At 38.5% G+C, this 21358-nt stretch overlaps 1 protein-coding gene across 1 annotated transcript in view; it reads left to right on the top strand.

The window, feature by feature from the left end:
• CLMN (calmin) overlaps window positions 1–14982 on the top strand; it is a 29767-nt gene extending 14785 nt beyond the window's left edge. The window contains exons 9-14 of the mRNA XM_017728932.1: window positions 375–457; window positions 1635–2948; window positions 4124–4302; window positions 5577–5640; window positions 6659–6720; window positions 8250–14982. Of these exons, the coding sequence (XP_017584421.1) occupies window positions 375–457; window positions 1635–2948; window positions 4124–4302; window positions 5577–5640; window positions 6659–6720; window positions 8250–8403 (1856 nt within the window). The 3' untranslated portion in view covers window positions 8404–14982. The remainder of the gene's footprint in view (window positions 1–374; window positions 458–1634; window positions 2949–4123; window positions 4303–5576; window positions 5641–6658; window positions 6721–8249) is intronic.
• The last annotated feature ends 6376 nt before the right edge of the window (window positions 14983–21358 follow it).

Genomic DNA, 21358 nt, shown 5'->3' with positions numbered 1-21358 from the left:
GCATGATTGAAAGCACAATTGCACTTTCATCACCTATTAGAAGACTGGGACATCCTGATAAAAATAAAGTTCTGTGTTATTGCTCAAAACCACTCAACTGTCTAGTGACAACAGCATAAATGGCAGTATAAAAGTGGATGAGAAGGAACCCTGATCAGGGTTCAGTATGTGTTTGGAAATAGGAAAAAATGAATGTGAATAGGATGTTGAGAACTCTGTCAAGTGCCATCAGCAGTGAAGAGCATCTCTCTTATCTGTCAGAAAAAAAGTTATTTCTGTGACCATAGCGGCAGGATAAATGTCTGACAATCTGTTCCTCTGCAAGAGCGTTCCAAAGCTGTGTGTGCTCAAGCCCCTTGCGTCTGTCTCCACAGATATCATGGTGGAGTCACCCGATGAACAGTCAATTGTGACATATGTGGCACAATTTCTGGAGCACTTCCCAGAGCTGGAAGGGGTATGTGTTTACTCCTATCTCCTGTCATTTCTTTAATTTGCTTTGGTATACGTAATAAAGTCAGATTTATTTTCTAGGTTTCTTTCTAAGCTATCTAAAATAACAAACCTGGATTTAATTTTTCATGTTTTTGTTAAATCCAGTGGAGTGAGCTTTCATTGGTGATTGCTAAAATGCTTTAGGTAGAACAGTGCTTTTATACATTTACATCCAATTATAACTTTCAGAGGTTAGAACTGGTTTCATAGGACTCTACTGCTTCGCTATATTGGTTTTAAATAAGGCTGAAATTTATTCCTTTGTCTATAGTGATCCATTGGACTTCAAATTCAATTTTTACTTTTATCTTCTCAAGTTTGAGGGCCATGATCAGTCTGAATTTAGCAGGTATGAGACACAAGATACCAAAATCTGAACCTTGTCAATACAACAGTAAAAAGCACTCATTATAAGCATGAAATAAACTGCACCTGAAATGACCAGTACTTTGATGCAAAAATAAAGAATTGAGGATTAAGCAAGGACTGACAGTGTCAAGAATTGGCAAAGGCCTTTTGGAGAATCAGGCATTTTCTCTCATTTCTTGACTGAAAGTTACAGTTGGGATATATTTTGTAGCTGATAAAATTGGTAGGCATTACTAAAGTAATTGGAATTAAAATTATTTTAATAATCTAATTATTATTATTAGATTAGATGAGCAATAAGATTGGTTGACTTTAGGACTTGTTGGCATTTTAATGGACAAAGTAAAAAACTGACTTTCTTTTAATAGAGTGTTGGAAGGAAATAAGCTGGTATATCAATATATTTCACAATGGATTTATTGGAGTTGTTAGATTTATGTTATTCCCAGGGTATGGGTTGTCAAAAAGCCAAGTCAGTTGTCTTCACAGGTGCAGCAGGGAGAGATGAATACATTAACAACTGAAGAGTAGGCTTGTCTGCATTTTGATCTTCCTATACAAGTGTGTTGTTGACGTTGAGCTTTGTTCAAGGCACTTGACTTGCCAAAAAAAAAAAAAAATCCTACTTTCAAAATAAGTGAGTTATTAATTGGCCATTCACAAGGTAATGGAGTGAAAGACTAGGTATTTATTCTTTCCATAGTGTTTGGGAAATGTAAAATGGTACCTGAGTTAGGATTTGTCTTCTAATGGTATATCATCACTTACAGGAAGACTTTACAGATCCTGACAAGGAGCTTCCAATTGAGTCCACGTATGTCCACATCAAAGACACACCATCAGAAAAGGAAGGCAAAATCTTGATTTTAAGCGAAAGTGAAGAAAATATGTATACTGTTAATCATGAAAGGAGTCATCCAGCTCCGCCAAAGGTCCATATTCCTGATATCCCTGAGAGAAGCCCATCAGAAACCGTTTCTGAAAATTGTAATGGGAAACCAAGTCAAGTGTTTGGTGATGTACAGGGAATGTCTGAAGAGGAGCCTCAAAGGCCTACCTCACTGAAAATTACAGGATCTGTCAGTTTTGAATCCAATTCCTCTTGGGAGGTTCCAAACGATAAATTCATGCCAGGTGAAGGGAGCATCTCTGATGATCCACTGAAAGAGAACAATGACCTTTCTCGAGCTGTTCTGACAGATCAGAAAAATTCCATTGACTCTTTTGAAGAATACTCTGAAGAATTAACTAAGGAAACCCCTACTGAATATGACAATGAAACCAAGAGCCTTTCAGCCAATACTTCTTCTTTGAGTCCATTATCCTGGACTTCAGGTATACTTACAGATGATTCTATTAATAAAGTAGAAGAGAGCAAACCCCAGTCTTCAATTCTTTTACCAGAAGATACCTCAAAACAAGAAGATACGCAGAAGTATGTTCTCCATCTTCTAGATGAGGAAATACAGACACTTCCACAAGATGAACATATAAAGGAATCACCTGTCCTTGAGACAATAGAAATGAACCCTTGTTCACTGAATGGTTCTAATCTCGAAAGCCAAGAACTATCTGCACAGCATGAAACATCTGATGACTCTCTCTCAGATGTACCTAAAACTCCAGAGGACCTGGACAGCTGTGATGAAGTTGAGTCTGCAGCTAAAGCGCTACCCAGTTCTTCAAAAGTATCCGTGATCCCCCATGATCTGTTTTATTATCCACATTATAATGTTCCCATATCAGCAGTTCTGAATGCTTACCTCGAGCCTTGTATCGAAGGTTATGATACAGGAAATGAAAAAGCTGCTTCTGAAGCCGTAACAGATGTTTTACATGACGAGAACTTACCAGAACAGGACTACAAGGAAGACGCTCCAGAGCCAGACTTAGAGAATAAGCTGGGTACCCCTCCATCAGAAACAGATACTGAGAACAGCGAGGAGGAAACTACAAAAACAAGCAGTCACGTGAATTTTTCTGATGAAAAAGAAGTGCCATTACTAGTAGAAGAGTCAGAAATAGAAGAAGATGGTAATAAGGCCACCAACCATCAAGATTCCACTACTCCACAAGATCCTGAGGTATTTTATTTTATTTTATTTTATTTTATTTTATTTTATTTTATTTTATTTTATTTTATTACCAGCATTTCTTGGTGTACATATGTGGGCTTAGCATTAGATCCCAGTGGTTTTCATTTGCTTTCATTTTGCAGTGTTTGGAAGAAATATTTAAAATGTACTTGGTTTCCCATTTCATTACACTGTTTGCCACAGCCCCCTACTGGTATGAATGGAATTGCAGATCCCTGAGAAGATCTGACATTAAAAGAGAAAATAAACCCTAGTACTAATGGCACTGCAAAAAAGTGAATTTATATTATGTTTTAAAATAATTTGAGGCTTCTGTAATCCCTAAGCATAAAAGATGAGCTAATAGTATGGCAAAAGTGTGAATTTTTATTATGTTTTGAAATAGTTTGAGGTTACTGTATAATCCCTAGGCATAAAAGATTACCAGAGAGGGTATTTTTAATAATCCATAATGAGATGAACAGAAATTAGTATGGTTTCTAAAGAAAGGATACAGGCAATGATAATTTTTGTCTCAATCCAAGTAAGTTTGCCTACAAAAACTTGAAAAACCAATTGGAGTAGCATATGTTACGTCAGTAAAATGAAGGCTTGTCTGCACTAGAGGAGGAGAAAGAAGTGGGCACTTCGAGGGTATTTGGTTTAGGCAGTTTGCTCCTGCATGTCCTCTTGCAGACACCAGCTTTGAAGTGCCTTACATGTTTTCCAGTGCAGTAATTTTTGACAGTGTTTTTCAGTAATGAGTGTCCATTTAATGCTGCTCTACATGTTGCTTAGACACGTTGCTTGAACATGTTTTGGTCCTGACACTAACTACAGTAATGAAGTCAGTTTGCTGTTAACTTGAAAGACTGTTTGGGGGTAGATTTAAAAAAGTCGTGAATTGCCTCAAAGAGCCATGTCATGTCATGACTTTTTAATAGAAAGATCTGACTTTCCAACTGTATGTATGTATGTATGTATGTCAGACTGATGATACTTTATAGCTCAGTGTATTCCAAAAGATTTTCAAGAAATGCATTGCTTTTTTATTCTCTTCAGTGAGACTTTCAGTCTCATACTACCTGCAGTTGAACATCTGAGTAGGCTGCACCACTAAGATATTTGGAAGGGTGGGGAATCAGTCTTGTTGTCTAACGCAAAACATTTCTTAATTTCAACAGGCCATAGAAGAACATCTAGAGGATTTACCAATAGCCATAAAGACACCAGAAGAAAATAGTAATAAGGAGGAGGAAGGGAAAAATATGATTGAAGAAGATTTGCAGATCTCAGAAGTTGCCACTACTACTCTATCACAAGATAACCTGGAACAAAACGCTGAATTCCAGGACTTTACCAGGTGTTTTACATTAATTTTGTCTTAAACACACCTGACAGGTCTTTTGAAATGTGCCCTGTCCATTGGATGTTTCTTGTAGTCTTGTAGTCTTGTTTTAGGAAGAAGTATTGGGATTCATTGGCTTCTTTCTGTGTTTCTCTTAAACATGTTGAGTGAGTCAGTGGGACTTGATTTGACTGTGCTACAAACTTTGCCACACAAAACCCAAGTGGAAGCCCAGTGCATTTTAAGCATGGAAGTGTTATAACTGCTTTTCCAACAGAGAGATTATTTTGTAATGGAGATGAAACAGTCTATGTGCATTGTGACACTATGTGGAAGCATGACACTGATTGATTCCAGTAGATACTTTTTGGATGTTTTTTCTGGTTATGAACAAGTAAATGAGGTGTTAGAGAGAAAATAAGACGAAGAACTCATGGGTTGAGGTAAAGGCATTTCAATGAAAAGGCAAAGCAAAAGGAAGCTAATTAGAAGAAGACCAAAAAAAATTTATTTGTTCTCTGCTTCTCATCAGCAGGGCAATGTCCAGCCACTTTCTGGGAAGCAGGGTGTAGTGGTTGCTTCAGAAGACAGATATAAGAACGTGTGTGTGTGTCACTGCCCTTTGGTCACTTTGGGTCAGCTCTCCTGGTGGTGTCCCCTCCCAGCCTCTTGCCCAGCCCCGGCGCACTGGGGTGGGACTGGCACTGTTCTAGGTTCCAGTACAAAGCACAGCACTAGAGGGGCTGCTCTAGGAAAATTTAACTGCAGCCCAGCCAGGCCCAGTACAGAGACACTCAGCTAATTTTGGACCATTCAGTTCTGTTTTTTCTTATGTTCTAATTTATTCTTAGGTAATCTATTTGAGTGGGACATGAACCATAATTTGTTGATGCTTAGCACTGGAGCACTCTAATGAATTTGAGAGTTTGCTTAGAAAAACTTGTTCTCCCCTTCAAGCTTTCTGTTCCCTGTCAGTCCAAATTTTTTGTATATCAATGGCTGTAAAACTTGGGTATACTCTCACTTAATGATGTCAAAGGTGCAAAAATGCTCTCAGATACAATTTTTCAGAAAAGATTTCTTTTTGAGCATATGAATTTTTTATTGTGGGTTGGATTTTCCCAAAGACATTTTTATCATGTTACTGATAAATTCCAGTCCATATTCTAATACATACAACAATGCATATTTGTGGTTTTGTGTAGCTTAAACCTGTCATGTCCATTTGCAGTGTCTCTTTTTAACTTAGCTTTATGAATTTAAAAACTTTGCTTTTACATACATTTCAGAAGCAGTGACAGTGATGCCAACATTCATCTCCGAAAAAGGTTTTCTCATAATGCTTCTGAGGAGGTGAGTGTGGAGATATTGCTGTTTCTCTGGTTCTCTTAAACTCCAGAAGTTCACACACTGTAAAAAGGCCTGTCACAGTATGAAAGTCTTGTGACTTCTAATAATTTTAGTGCTAAAACCAGGCATAGTTGCAAAGTTTTACTGAACTCTCCTAAATACATACTAAACTGAACATTGAACAAATTCACAAAGGAGTACCTAATACTACAGTTAAATCTATTGTAACTTTAAATCTTACTTCATCATAACTGTATAGCTGCAACATTTTGCTTGTTTGAAGCTGCCTTTGTTTGCTGCCCCAGTTTCTTTTAGTCTTTAATTCTTTGTATGATGTTGGTGCCCTGGTCTCAGCCCTGCAAAAATGCTGGGTGTCTCCTGAAGAGCACTGTTTTTGAAAAATTGGGCTCCGTCCCTTTTCCTCACAGTAGCAGTGTATATTACATTATCAGCAGCTAACCCTAAAAGAATTTTAGTTGTAACATGCAACTGCGCCCCTAACGACAGATGCGATTCATACTGGTTTCTTGAGAGCACTCTATACAGCTGAGGTCTGGATTTTTATTTTTAAAGTCAGAAGGAAGGGACAGCATCAGCAATCTGGTCATGCTGAGCAAGGGTAGGAATATGGCTTTTTTTCAACACAAAAATAAAATTCTGACCATATAGGAGTTTTAAAAAAAAATGCTGCCACCAGTGTTCAATGAAAGGGAGGTTTCACACAGATGCTTTAGTTTTGCACTGCTGTCAGAGCTAGTAGAAATACATATGAATGAGGGGAGCTTTATTCAACTGATGAAAGCAGTTGAAAGCAAAAAAATCTGATTTCACAACTTTTTTCCTTTTCTGTGTGTGCACCAGACTGCAGTACTGGATGTTCTGACGGGGAATATGTTTATAAGCACACTTTCATTTTATTTGAGCAAACATTAGATAAAATTTGCATAAAATACACAGTTACCACCTTTGTGAGATGCTGAATTTTATTTTTGTTATCTAATCTATTCTTGGTCTGTTTAAGGAAACCTATGGTGTAAACGAGCAGAAGATGACAGATATGGGTGAAAATCCATTAATCATTGGGTGAGTGGTTCTTATTCAGACAGACTTTTTCAAGGAATCCATAACTCCTAGGTACTACTAGCAGTGATACAAAAGGAGCTGGAAATTAATTATAATGGTAGCAACTGTCTTCTGTAATGGCTCAGAGTCCACATTTCCCATAGGTGTAAGATACAAAATTTCGCTATTGCTCAATCTGTCCCTTGACTAAACTGCTTTTTCTTGACCTGAAAGATTCAGCTGTCTAAGCAAGATTCTGAGCGTTTTCCCCACGTGGTGGTTATCTCAGGCTGAGAAAAGAGTGGGCGAACTTCAAATGTTAGGCCCTCTGGCAGCGATGACTCCTTCCAGGTTTGGAAGACTGTCAAAACAATGTTTAGTGAGATCAGTGCCAGGGAAAGTCAATTACTTCAGTGAAGGTCTGGCCTCTGCTGGAGCATCTATGAGTTTTGATAATTTTTATGTGTGTTTAGTTTAGACTTAGGGTGACACGTCATGAACACAGAGTGTGCATCCCTTTGGTATTAGGGTCTAAATATCTATAAGAAACAAGGATCGCTTTAGGTTTTGCCTCTTAGCTGATACTAATAGTATACATGGTATGAATAGTACCTCTCAGAACTTCTAGGTAAAATGGTTGCTATATTTAGATGCAGAAAACATACAAAATATTATCAGGATCCACTGGCCTGGTCTCACTTATGCTTCTGTTAAAAAAACCCCACACAAATAGCTGCTACAGTTGTATCAGTTGTACAATTTGCTGATATTAAGCTAATTTTGTGTAATACTCAGGTATATATCCAGTCGGATGCCCCAAGCCAGAAAAACACAAATTTTCTCCAAAAGTAGATTAAAAACAGTTTACCAGAGTGTTTTTCTTACAGTAATATAAAATAGTAAAATGATTGTATCATCTTGTGCCTTTTCAAATAAGACCTTTCCTTGTCATGGTGAGAGCTCAGTGGTGCTGGCAGAATCCATTGGGCTTTGCTCTTATGAACCACAGCTGGAAATTTGGAAAGTTGAAATTTTGGAGCTGTCCTGCAAACCCCCAACTACTAGCTGGTTTCTTGGTTGGAAGTCTTGGGCTTTTTCTGTTTAATATTCTAGTGCCTAGCATGAGGAGCTCTGAAAGTAGATGATTTGGGGAAAATATATCAACTCACATCCAGTGTATAAACGAAACTGTGGAAGTGTGACATGTTGCCCAGCACTCTGTTTACTGTTCTGAAAATAAAAGGGTATCTTTTTGACTGGTGGAAATCTTAAATCAGACGGCTGTGATATAATGGCATGTACTTAAACTATCTGAGAATTTGTCTGGAGTTTTCAGAAGATGGATTCCTACATATGTTGACTCTGGAAGGAACACACTGCTAACACCCAGTATGCCCCTCCTAGTCCAGCTGGGGCCCTCCAACTGACTAGACTGAAAAGGTTCATTAAACTGTTGTCTTTTAGTCCACCCTGTGATCTTCACAGTAATTATTAACACTGAAGGCTTTTTCTTCTTTTCCTTGCCTCTTACTGAATTCTCCCATTTTCAGGAAGAAAAAGGACTTGGAAGCAAGCGAGACTCCAGCACCAACTCATGAGATTACTATTTTTGAGCAGCCAGAGCTATTCTACTTCGTCATTTTCTTCTGGGTGCTGGTCTACTGCCTTTTACTCCTTCCACAGCTTCTTAGCAACAAAGTTTGATCTGTGTGAGGTGTGGAAAATAAAAGATGGTGGCTGGATTGCTTTGTGTACCTGCATATGAATATGTTCCTTCAGGTGAAGCACAAACAGAAATCCAGGACCTGGTATTTGTATTTATTATCAGGTTGTCCTCAATTCCACTACTGTTGTGCTATGACAGTGTCAAAGCACGTTTTATATTATGGTAATTGTGTAAATATATATAAAAATTATCCGATTTAGTAGATGCAATTTTGTACATTTGTGCCTTGCTTTATAAGATGCTAAATAAAACCAGATAATTATCAGTAGAAGTATGAACAATTCAGAGCTCTAGTCTTCAAAAATTATTCTTCTGGCTTAATTTTCTTATGTAGGGCCTAACAGCTGCGGAAGAGGGATGGTGTTGAGTTACCTCTGGATCTGACCACCTGCAAGGGCAAGGCTAGAAATGCTTCTTCACATTTTCCATGGAATTATTTGAAAGAGTTGGAGGCAGAGCAGAGCTACAGGTAGCTAACACACATCAAGACTTGATTACAGTTCCAGTAGCAAATCCAGTGGACAACAAGATCAGGTTGAGGGTTTTGTGGTAGGGAAGTTTGATTTTTTTAGGATTTAAAGTCGTTTTTCTCCTGCACCTTTTGGTATGTTTGATTTGCAGGAGTAAATTGCGTATGGAGAAATGTGAAGAACATACATGCTAGCTGCTTCTTAGGAGAGTTTATATGGGAAATCTCAGAACAGAAACTAAAGTTTTTTAAAGGTACCTCAGTGCTTCTGAGTCTGCTTCTGCTTTAGTTTCTCTGCTGCTTTTACTTACAGATTGCATAACGATTTCTCTCTTTTGCAGATACAAAAAATAATAGGTGCCTTCTTTGCTGAGGCTACTCTTAAGGCACCAGGGCATGGTAAAAGAATTAGAAATATCTTTTAAGTGTCTAAATCAATTGAGAAAGAAATGACAGATGTAAAACTAAATACAGAGAAATGCTGACAACCAGTATTGACGTCCTAGCACAACTGAAGAGACTCCTGTGGCTTGTCCATGGGCACAGCTGAGCTACTTCTCCCTCTTGTAATTTTTGTCCACATCAATGATCACTTTAGGATATTTGGTAGAGGATTTTTGCCAGAGAAAGTGTAATCCATGCTTTGTAGGACAAAAGAGAAGTCTTCAATTCAATAGCAGTAACTTCTCCATGCGACTTTTAGTGAAGTCACTACTTCTCATTGGCACATTTTTAGTTTCACAGTATGCTTTATGAGACTACATCACATTGCTGCTTCCACCTGAAAATTTGGAAGGTTGACTGCAATGTACTTCCTTAAATGAAGGGTTTCATAATTTTACACTGAGTGAAAATTAAATCACGTGGCTATAAGTTTTACATATTTTATGTAGCATAAGATGTATCCCTACCCTGGCTAAGTTTTCAGATGAACTTATAGTACCTGGGATCAAGATACATCAGAATATATAGCAATTTATTTGCAGGTATTAGAAACCTGTCTGTAGTTATGTTATCTGCTGGGGTAATCGTAACCATCCACCACACTTCATTCTTCTTCATAAGCTTTTTGTTCCCCTGGGATTTTTCTCCTGAGCTGCAGTTAGAATTCAATAGAAATAAGGAATGTCAGGAGATCTTAAACATTGAAGATAAAATTATGAACACCTTTCAACAAAGCTGAAATCTTTCCTATTCTGTCCTGTCACTGTTGACTAGAGCTGGATTCACCCCATGAACCTAGAAATAAGATCCATTGTTCTTGGGAGGAAGAGATCCAAATGTCCCAACTTAATTTGGTTTAAATCAGTGTAAGTAAAAAAAAGACATTTCTTTCATCTTGTTCATGAAAGCAATCAACATTTTGAGTCATCTGATTTTGTGATTCATGAACCTTTTTGTGCTAGTTGTGGAAGACAGTGATACTTTCTTCCAAAAGAAAACCTATATTAGAATTTTTGAAGGTGCTTTCTGGAAGTAGGCTAAAATAGAAAGCTGAAGGGTTAGTGCTTTTTCCTCTGAAAGAATAAAACTTAGTACAAGAAACATTTTATGCTTATCCTGAAAACCAGGGAATACCAGGCTGGGGTACAGCATCTATCTAATAGCAGCAAGCAGCAGTGTACTACACTAGTTTGGAGCAAAACTGTTGACAGCTTTTCATTATGTTCCACTCTTCATAGGCTTCTTTGGTTTATGGTAACTTTTTCTGACCCTTTGTATCTTTACTCTGGTTCTTCCATGTTTATTAATCTTCAGCAGAGGCTATTTGGAGTTGGATTACAGTTTCTTTATAGGGCTTTACAGCTATCAAAGTTCAATCAAGTAAAATATGCTCCCTTCTGTCTTCTTTCCTTCCTCCTAAGAAAATTAATCAGGATGAGGAGCTCTTTGGATGTCTTATCTAAACAACTGACATCCATGAAGAATGGAAAGGTGAACAGGAATGCACTGATGCCAGAAATGTCATTACACTGTTATTTTTGTCCAAGAAGGAGAAAACCCACGGTTTTCTTTGTTACCTCCCACTGATGAACAGTAACTGAAACATTGAAATGAGCAGTTTAAATGTCAGACAGCATCCAGCAATTGTAGTGGTCATCTCAACCAGTGTTTCAGTTGATGTACACTTTCCAGCCTATCCCATTGAGAGATTGCTTCTTCCATCCAAAATAGATGAAATAAAAAAAATACTAAGTCATTCCATGATAGTGGGTATTACATTGCTTTCAATTTTTTGGGTTTGTTTTATTGTGGGTGTGCTGTAACAGAAGCAGTGTACCTTACCCAGCCATTCCATGGGTGAGAAGATCCAGGGTGAAGCACTAAAAGTGATAATACTGATGTTGTCAACTTTGCTTAAAAAAAAGACTGAACTTTCAGAGTTTTGCCTTTACCTGGAACAGTAAAGAGTGACATCTGCATAAGCAGCAGCTTCCCTCAGTTAAACTGAGTCGTGAGTCTGCATCTCTTCTTCCACAGTGCAAGATCCAATCCCTTAATGCAAGTGCCCTGTTCTCAAAACACTGCTTCGTTTTGGGGTTTGGCCTACTCTGAGCTACTGCCTAAAAGCCTGATTCTGAAATACTCACTATGGCAAAGCCTGTTTTAATTTGCTGCCCAGGGGACTGGCTGGCGGTAGTGGAGGGTTTAAAGGCTGGTGGGCAATCTATTGTCTACCCATTTTCCAACAGATCTGTGCACTGTCTCAATACAGGAAATTTTTCCTGATTTTTTGCCTGGGTTTTTGAAAAATGCTAAGCTTGAACTGACCACATTTGGTATATTGATTTAGTGGCTGAATTCAGATACACAGGGGTACTGATCTGTTAAGACTCTTTCTAAAACCTACCGGTTTTGAGCAAACGTGGGTAGCAGAGCATTGTGAAGTGTAAGCATCAGGAAGTGCCTTGAGGATCACTGGATAAAGGATGTTTGGTGTTCACAGAAGCAGCATTAAAGACTGAGTGGCAACTGTAATAGGATGGTTCAATGTCATCGTAGTCATGTAACTTAACTGCAAAGTGTTTCATTGTGATTTTATAGAAAGTGCAAGGAAAGATACACTATTAAAGACAGAACCCCGCTAAACATTTATGGGGCAGATGACTTAGAGTTGAGGAAATGAGTTAAACAGTCACATAATCTACAAACTGACCGGAATATAGCTTTTGCCAAACTGTAGGAAATTATCAGTGCAAAGGCAGGGCAAGCACAGACTACAGTAAAAAATGACAATCAATTTTCAATGCCATGAATATTTTTGAGAGATTGAGCTCTAAAATGTATTTTTATTGAGTTTCTAGATTGTAATGAATGTGTCTACAGAATTTTATGCAAAGCTTGAGAGTTCAGCTGTTTTAAAATGATTTTTTTTATATAGCAGTGATTATTTTATCTATATATTTAATAGAACTGTAAAACCATTTTAAGAGTACCTGTAAAATTCTATGTATGTGATACAATTATTTATTAATTATGACTCATGAGAATGAACATTAAGCTATGCATCGGTTGTGTCATCCATTTGAAAACTGGAAACTGCAAACAGGAGAAGAGCTTTTAATGAACAGGAGATTTGAAAAGTGGGGGAAATGATTGAATACATTTGTGTGATTCTTAAAGCTGCATAGCAATATGTCATTTTGTGATGTTAAACTTTCAGCTAAAGTTGCAAAATATACTGAGTGAGTGAGCTACTTTCTTCCATTAAAACTTCCTGAGGCTGAAATTTCTACATGTTGATATTTGGCGTCTAAACACACTTAAATCCCCTACGTTTTCTGGACACTCTCAGTTTACTCCTGCTCAGTATGACTGTAACTTCTTTATTCAAGTAGTGCTCCATTGAGTTTACAGGGGTACCATGCCATATCCAATGGGGGTTTTTAGGGGTCTCTACACTAACCCTCACAGAACCTGAGCTTTAGGAGATTAATTTGGCCAGTGTATGTGGTATCACATTCAGCCATCTAACATGATAATAATTGTAATAGTGCTTTATCACTTATGCTAGCTTTAAATACTTGGGAGTCCCTTCTTGCCAAGCACAAACATGAATGCATCCAGTGATGTGTTCAGTTCCTCTACTTCTGTGGAAGTCGGTGCAACACATCTGTGTGCTAAGCACACACTACCAGATCTGGCCCTGAGAGCACTTAAATCAACATCAACCACATAGGCCAGGAAGTCACTGAAGCCTATGCAATGCCCATGCAAATCCAATGTACACCAACCATACACCACTCACTTCAGTTACCTCCATTTTACACAGAGCATTTGTTTGCCTAAATTCTGCAGAATCAACCCTCCAAAGAGAGGAAGTTAATATCTACTTCCATCTTGAATTAAGAGAACAGCAGTAGGGAACAAATAACTGGAAAACCAGGGTGAGATTCCAGGCTGGAATATGGCCGTGGAAGTTCCCAAACTGCCACAGCTGAAAGCTCATACCCTGACAATAGGTTGCCTGCTGTTTCCTTTGAGCTAATAGGCAACAGATCTGAATGGAGGTAAAAACCACTAAATCCTTTGTATTTCTGCATTGTGCAGGTTTTTGTCAGGTAAATAACGTCCCCTGGCACACCACTGATAACACTAATTTACAGCTGCCCAATTTAGGATTGTTCACTTTCCAGGTTTGTATATAAACAGGATACACAGTATGGCTTGTCCTCACCCATACCAGCCCAAGATCGTGAAGCCATTCATGCAGGAGGATGGGATACACGCACATTAAATGATACAGAAAAGTCATGTTCTCTGCGGAGTAGCTCACTTACTCTGTCCATTGCTTCACACAACTCAAGCTCACAAAGGGTGAAAAATTAACCCTTATTTTTTCAAGTGCCATAGTCATTGCAGGGTTATCTTAACTGAAATTGTGGAGCATCAAAGGATTTCTTTCCTCCACTAAATGTAAGACATGGAAAACCTCCTTCCACATCAGTGGCACTTTTGACAATTCCATTCCAAGCAGCTGCTACTGCTGATACTGGAAAATGAGAACCATCTTACTTTCTCCCCATAGTGGGGGAAATGTCTAAGTTTATGTATCTGGAACATAAAATTGGCCCCTGAGTGATTAATATATTTTTTTCTTCATGAAAATGTTAGAAGGACCAATAAAAATTATTTTACCTTAGTGAGAAATACTAAAACCTACCATTCCAAGAAAGGCTAGTTCCTGGCCATCACTGCTATTTTCAGGCCAGGTAATATCTTACTCCCCAAGTAAGTAATTTATTTTTCATGATTTTCACTGGGCCTTCCTGGAATCTCTTTGATTCACAGAACAGATTTGCTGTGTCCAAGGACCAGTTTGTACAGGGATGTCCCTGGTCCATGGCCATTATTAAGACTGTAACAGAAAATCACTCTCGTTTATTTCAAAATTACTGTGAATCAAGTAAATTTCAACATATATGCTGCTCAGTTCTTGAGAGAAACAATGCAGTCACATTTTAATGCCAAATACGTTACACAAGTCAAATAAGTATTTTTACTGTAATAAAAAATTCAACTTGTACTTTTGTCTTGAACAAAACATTTTAGTAGGCATACCACTTTGCGCTATTGTATACCGCTGTGTAAAAAGCTGAATAAACTGTTTTACCTTTCTTGTTAAAATTCTCTAGTTTAAAATGTAAAGTACTAGATGGCTAAAGAGTTAATGAGGGACTTCATCGTAAATAAATCATTGTAAGTAAGGAATGTAATATTTAAAATACATGTTTCTCTTTGGCAAGTGGTGAGGAATGATGACTTTTTAAAATGAGAACAAATGCTGGGAGGATTTGAGTGGTGTCCAGATAAACTGAAGGAAATGCATTTTCGTGTACTTTTAAATACATTTCTTCTGAACACTTTCAGTGAGGGGCTTGTATTGGATGTTTGCACTAGTTGCTCATAGCTAATTTTTGTGAGAAAAAACTACATTCTTCTGTATAGCTGGTACACCAGAAGAAAATGTTTTTAGAAACTGTTATGCTGTAAGAAGAGTAGTATTTACTAGTGAATAGCTCCAATTTATTTTACAGAATCTCCAATTTTGAAATAAATGGACAGGCTTCCTGTATCTAATCTGTTACCTGTGGGTTCGTCCTTGTGGATTCTTTGTTTAATTTAATTGTTATTATTATATATTTTATCTATTATATATATATATGTATTTTTTTTTTCTATTTACACATTTTCGTGCCCAGAAACTAAATGCACTTTTTAGGAGAGAAGACCTTAGTAAAGACTGCAAATTCATAAAGTGCATAGTTTCCCACTTACCCAGAAAGTGACTTTTCATTTTGGAGGAAGAATCTAAACTTTTTTTCCGGTCAATAAACAAACTGCTTTTTAATTTTTATAAAGATGAAGAATTACTGATTTATTAACACATAGAAATTGGCATTATAAAGGCAAGCCATGGGAAAGCTTACAAAAACAGTTGTGCTTAATTATTTACTATTCTTACAATTAGTTTATCTGGGCTGTTTCTCTGTACATGTTTAGACTTGTGGATTAGCAAATTACTAGTTGCAGTACCATTTCATATTTACTATGTACTTCTCCCTACACCTTAATTCCGTTTGCAGTATATGAGAAAAAGAAAATAAAGTACAATAGAGTTGCAATACGGTTCAGAATCAGCCCTATGATGGAGTCTCCTGAAAAATATATCTAAATTGGATAAACACAGAGAAAGAAAATGGCATATGTGAAAGGCATAGGAATGCTTCTTCTCTAAAAGCTTCATGGGTATCACGCTTTAGGACTTGTAAATATTCCTCTAATCCTTCTACAAAATCAAATTATCTCACATGCTTTCATAGTGTTTCTAGCCAGTCCTGGAGTAGCTGTACCTGCCTATTGGACCATCCTCCCCCACACCTAAGCATACATAGCAAGAGAATACTCATGGTGCTGTTGAGAATTTGGGATATTTGGGTCCAGTCCTGTTAACAAAGCAATTTCCAGAATCATAGAATGGTTTGGGCTGGAAGAGTCTTTTAAATGTCATCCAGTCTAACTCCTCTGCAATGGGCACCTCCACCAAAATCAGATTGCTCGGAGCCCTGTCCAATCTGACCGAATGTTTACAGGGATAGGGCATCTAGCACTTTTCCTTACCAAAACTTTAAAATCTCTAAATACACTTTGGTGATTTTTTTTTTTAAATTGGGTTCTTTTTTTTTTTTTTTGACTACTGACACTATGGTTAGGAATTTGCAAGTGCACTGGGGAGGTGTAAAGTTCAAACAGGCAAGATAGGTCATCTCAGTGTGTGGAAGCAGAGTAAACTTTTACAATAGTATGAGATCCAAACTTTAGTTCAAATTCAAACATAGTAAGACAGGAACTGTTGGTTTTCTTTTAACTACTCTAGGACAAAAGTAATTCTGATAGAAACTCAAAAGTAATCTCCCTTATCCTTGCTGTGTAATCACAATTTCTTAGCTTGAAGATGATGCACATGTAGCATAGGAAAGATGCTGGATCCATCTGGATCTTGGCAGCAGCAAAGACAAGCACAGGGTTCATTTCAAACAAGGAGCCCTACACAAGTATACACACTGAGTATGCACTTTGGTTGTGCAGGAGCCCGGACCTCCTAAGGATAACCTGTGGCCATCACACATATTTAGTGTAAACTGAAACCTTCATCCTCTCCTCAGTGCTCATTTTACCTGGTTGGTAAACAAAAGCCAGCTGGGGCAGGAGAACCTTCAAACTGGTGAGTGGATATAGCAAAGCCTCAGACTTGAGCTGTGATCTTTATTAAGACACCAATATACAGCAGTAATCTTTTCTTGAGTTGCTATTTCTACTGATGTTACAAGGATGATTTCCAGGAGAGCTAATTGCAGCAATTTATGAGATGCCTTCTGTGACTAAATCCATTCCTTGGTGAGACAGTACCACTGGCTTACCACAGTCCTTGCCAAACTAGACTTTATCTTGGAATACCATATAGCATATGATCAAAGCAAAATGTATAGCTCCATCTGCTGTAAATACTTTGAATTGATTATTTTTACATTTCTTTTTTGTGGCTGCTCTGTACCCTGGGGAACTGATTTATCACTCTGCTGATATGTATTTTCTGCTTGTTATCAAGAATTGACATAAATATAGATTTATACATTGTCAAGTGGTATTTCTTGGTTCTCAGGCAAAAAATGAGCATTAAAAAGGGTATATCTCAAGGATATTATGAACTTCTGTTAACTGTTGTATGACAGATCTTTTTCACTGTGCCATTGCAGCTGCTTGTGAAATTGCTCCCATCTTTCAGTAAAAAAAACCCATCCGGTGAAGTCCAAGGTGACTGGAAAAAGGGAAACCTTGCACCCATTTTTAGAAAAGGATAGAAAGGAAGAGCCTTTCCCTGGTTCCCTACTGGCACAAACCTGAAAGGAAACAGTGCAGTCTCAGTTCTTCAAGGGCTGACATCACCAGTAAACCTGGGCAAAATTCTTCCTTCTTGCCGCCCATATTCAGGAGATGTTTTTAGTCACACCGAAGGCTTTTGTGATACTCTCCTTTTTCTACTTCTGATGTATTTCTAAATTTATAGGAAAAGTAACCACGGCATCCAAAACCCTTGTAGGTTTGATGGCATCAAAATAAGCCAAAAATTATTTCTAGAAGAGTTGGAAGCCAATTTTGGTTTCAAAATATTCTCTCTCTGTGAGACATTCCAGAACAGCCAATACAATTAACAAGCTCAGAGCTGAATACAAATCTTGTGGCTGAGCTGAATTTTGTTCCCCATTTTTTTTCATCTACTGGTAGCTATAGTAGGTCAAAAAGGGATTTATTTCCTAACAGAACATTTATTTTATTCCATCCTTCTTCCTTACCAGTGATTTGAATTTGTGTGCTTTCTTTAGTGATGTGTCTACCTATGATAGAGACATTCTAGAGACTGTAAGTAGATGATGGAGGAGATCATCAGTCTGGAGAAACCCAAGGAAAAAGCAGGGAACTTTGCCTGGGAAATGTTGCCAAGAGAGAAAGGAGTCAGTTTCCAAACTATGTCAGCTCATATCCTCATGTCAGCAATTTAAAGAGGTTTAAAAAAAAAAAAATTACTGAAGTTTCTCTTGCACTAGGGAAAATACCCTTGGAATTACGAAGTCTGGGTCACTAAAGTGGGAAAGCATGCCAAATTTTTTTTTTTTAAATGCATTTTAGGGTGAGACAAAGATTCATGCAACCCAACACCTTGTTAAAATCTAAGCTTCAGTTTTAGAATGGAGTCTGTTCAAAATAGGTTCTTTCTTTCTTCCAACTTCCTTCTCTATAATCATACCTGCAGCTTTTTCTCATAACACATTGCAGGTGTTATTATTAGCACTCTGGTCTAAAATGTTTGCAACTGTTCTTTCCTGCAGTGATTCCCAGCTATGAGCTGGAAAACCTGGTAGCCAGACTAGGGGCTTCTTGAGAGGAAAGCCTCAAGGAAAAATTTCCCAAGTGGAGTACAGAATAGACACATCTTTTCCTGGCCAGAAACTAGAATGCAACACTTGGGCACGTATTTCCTCAGTAACTGCCAGCTTGTTTCAAAGTGCCTTACTGAACTAGTGGGTGACACAAGACCAGAAGACATCACGGCTGGTACCAACAGCAGGGAACAACAGAGGTCACCATTGTCTTGCAGGAAGGAATCTCTTCAGAGTCCATTTTAGAACCTGATGGAGCCTGGTTTCCACTGGTGTGATTACAGCGTTCTGTAGCATGAACAAAGACAACATTGTGACAAAGTGATTTTTAATGTCAGTTTTCCTCTTTTCTGACCCAAACAGAATCTTTTTTTAATCATAGTCAACAGAAAAAAACAGAAAAGCCTCCCATCCATTACTGATTTTTTTAAAGGGAGATAAATGCCTCTATTTTCTTGTTGTCTAACAAGTTACCCCATAGAGCAAATATCAGTATTTCTAGTACTAAAGATATGGGAAAGGCTGTTACTTGGTACATTGTTACTTACTCTTTTCCAGATTTTAATAGTTGGGCAATGTATCCTCTTCATCCCACAGCCTGTTTGTTTTGCTTTTACGGTTGGTTGCATGTTTTTTTACCAAATTCTGAATGCCAACCAGTTTGAAATATGTGGAATTTTTCAGAGTTGCATCTCGCATTGATGAGTTCATTTTACTTTAAAAATCTTTGTAAGGAATTTGTGAAATCAACCTAAAAGTAAATTTTTAATTTGGGCTTAAACTGTGAAGGTTAGGTCTGATTACACAAATATATGACATCAAATATCTGTTTCTTAGAATGGAGAGAGGGTACTAGGAATAGGGTTGTAAGGAACAGCACAGATTTTATCCTGTACTTTTATATCAAAAACTCCTGTCAGCAGGCAGGCTCAAGGAGGAAGTAGCTGTGGAGAAAGACACCCATTTATACAAGAAAATAACTTCCAGAATTCTCCTGGCATTTGTCTGTTTTGTTTTCTAAGTATTCTGGTTGCTTTCTCTTTGAACCTACTTGAAATGAATAAAATTCATTATTTAATCATGGCCTGCATTAGGGAGGGTTTCTTTCTGCTCTATTTTATGTTAGAAGGAATCAAGAATGCCAATTTCCTTCAGTACTTCAGCTAAAATTGGAAAAATAGATCCATATGCTCTGACAGTTCCCACTGGATAAGACTGAACAGCTGCTCCTCTTCCTCAGCTTTTGTCATGGGATATAATTATTCTTCTATCCATAAAAAAAAAAAAAAACAAACCAGAAGGATGCCCTTTCAATCCTATAAAAATACCTAGTACTGTAACATTTAACAGCATAATGGCAGTCATTACAGAAGATGTGCTCTAAACAGCAACAGTGGTTTGTGCCAAGAAAATACTTAATTTGGTAATACCCCAGGCCTCTTTATCACTTTGAATCTGAAGTAATTTTACTCAGGTTGTTTTAAATGAACCTTAGGAGTGCTCCAGTGAGCTTTATCTTTTCATACTGGTTTTGTAGGCACAGTTGTGTTACCATGGCAAGTCCCTGGTAGAGAGCAGATGGAATGAGGGAGGTTGCACCTCCAGTGACAGATCTTCCACTGAAAACACACTGCCTTCAGCACAACTTGCAATGGCAGTGGGTGGCCAGAAGTGACATTGCAGTCATGGTCATCTTTATTAGGCAACAAGGCCAATCACCATCCAGTCCTTGTTGCAACCACATGCGCTCATAGGAGACTCTCACTGGGTCCCCTGACTTAACACAAACATAACTCATTGTTCACCTCTGGTTTAAGAGTTTTGGCGGTGGCAAAACCTTACCCTATACCAGCTGCTTAATCCCAGACATTTCAAAGCACTTTTGAAAAGACTTGGTACTTCTTAGTTCTGGTGCTACAGGTGGTTCCAGCCACTCCGTCTCGTGAGGAGAACTCAAACAGCCAGCTGTAGTGGTCAGCAACCCAAGTTTAGTACATAACTGCAGTCACGGTGAGAACCCATGAGCCCTTTGTTCTGATGTTTGCATGTTTTCCCCTGATTGGTTAATGTTTCCCCATCCTGTTTATGTATGAAGTTATGTATATTCATATTCCTTGTTTAATATGTATCAGTTCTAGAAAGTTCTTTGTTCCTTGACGCCCCATTGGATCCTTCCCTAAGTCACTCCTATGTGTTGTTCCCATTGGTTCCCTTGCTGTCAACCCCACCTGCTTGTCCCTATCCCATTGGCTGAGATCCCTTTCCCCGCCTATTCCGTACCCAGTATAAAAGCCCTGGACGCTCTGACAAATTGGGCTTTTTGTTCTTCTTTCTCTTTGGGGTATTCTTGTGTGGAACACATATGGGGAGTCTCCTTTCTTCTTTGCTTTTGTGCCTTCATTCCAGCAACAAGAGGAAAGCTCCTTTGGGTGAGGAGCTCTACCCCTTCGTTTTGTGTGTTGCGGTGGGGATTGCCGCCTTCTGGAGGCATTGTAGCTGTGACCTCCAGGCTTCCTTTTGTCCGCACGTGAGGGGTAAACCCCCTTCAGCTTTCTCTCAGCTGCTAAAAAACCCTCAACTAGTAACATCTACTCAGTCAATGGAGTGTTGCCAAGATACTGGAGTGAGACCAGTGGTCCAGCCAGTCAACAATCTGCCTCATGCAATGACAGAAAGAGATGCTGCTTTGGGAGCCTACATAACCCAAGCACCTGCAGCTCTCTTTTCTTCTTCCACTTTCTGGGCCCTGCAGCAGTAACGGCTGGAGGCTCCCCGGTGGAAAAGGACCATTTTGCCTGTGTCAGGAAGGTGACTTCTGATGGAAATGGCTACCTGTGTGTGTGAAAAGGTGGGATTTTGTTACACAGTCATGAGACAGCTCACTGCTGCTCTATCCAGACACGGCCAAAAGGGATCACCTTTTTCCCCGAGGGCATGCCGTGCGATAGAATAACCGCATTCCCTCAGATCCGTCTCTCCACGACCAGCCCTGCCTCAGTGGCACAAGAAGCGAACGCCCGGGCC

The sequence above is a fragment of the Corvus brachyrhynchos genome, unplaced genomic scaffold (genome assembly GCF_000691975.1).
Source record: "Corvus brachyrhynchos isolate BGI_N302 unplaced genomic scaffold, ASM69197v1 scaffold1, whole genome shotgun sequence".
Classification (NCBI taxonomy): Eukaryota; Metazoa; Chordata; class Aves; order Passeriformes; family Corvidae; genus Corvus; species Corvus brachyrhynchos.
The sequence above is the reverse complement of the archived record's forward strand: the minus strand, read 5'-3'. Positions and strand labels throughout refer to the sequence as shown.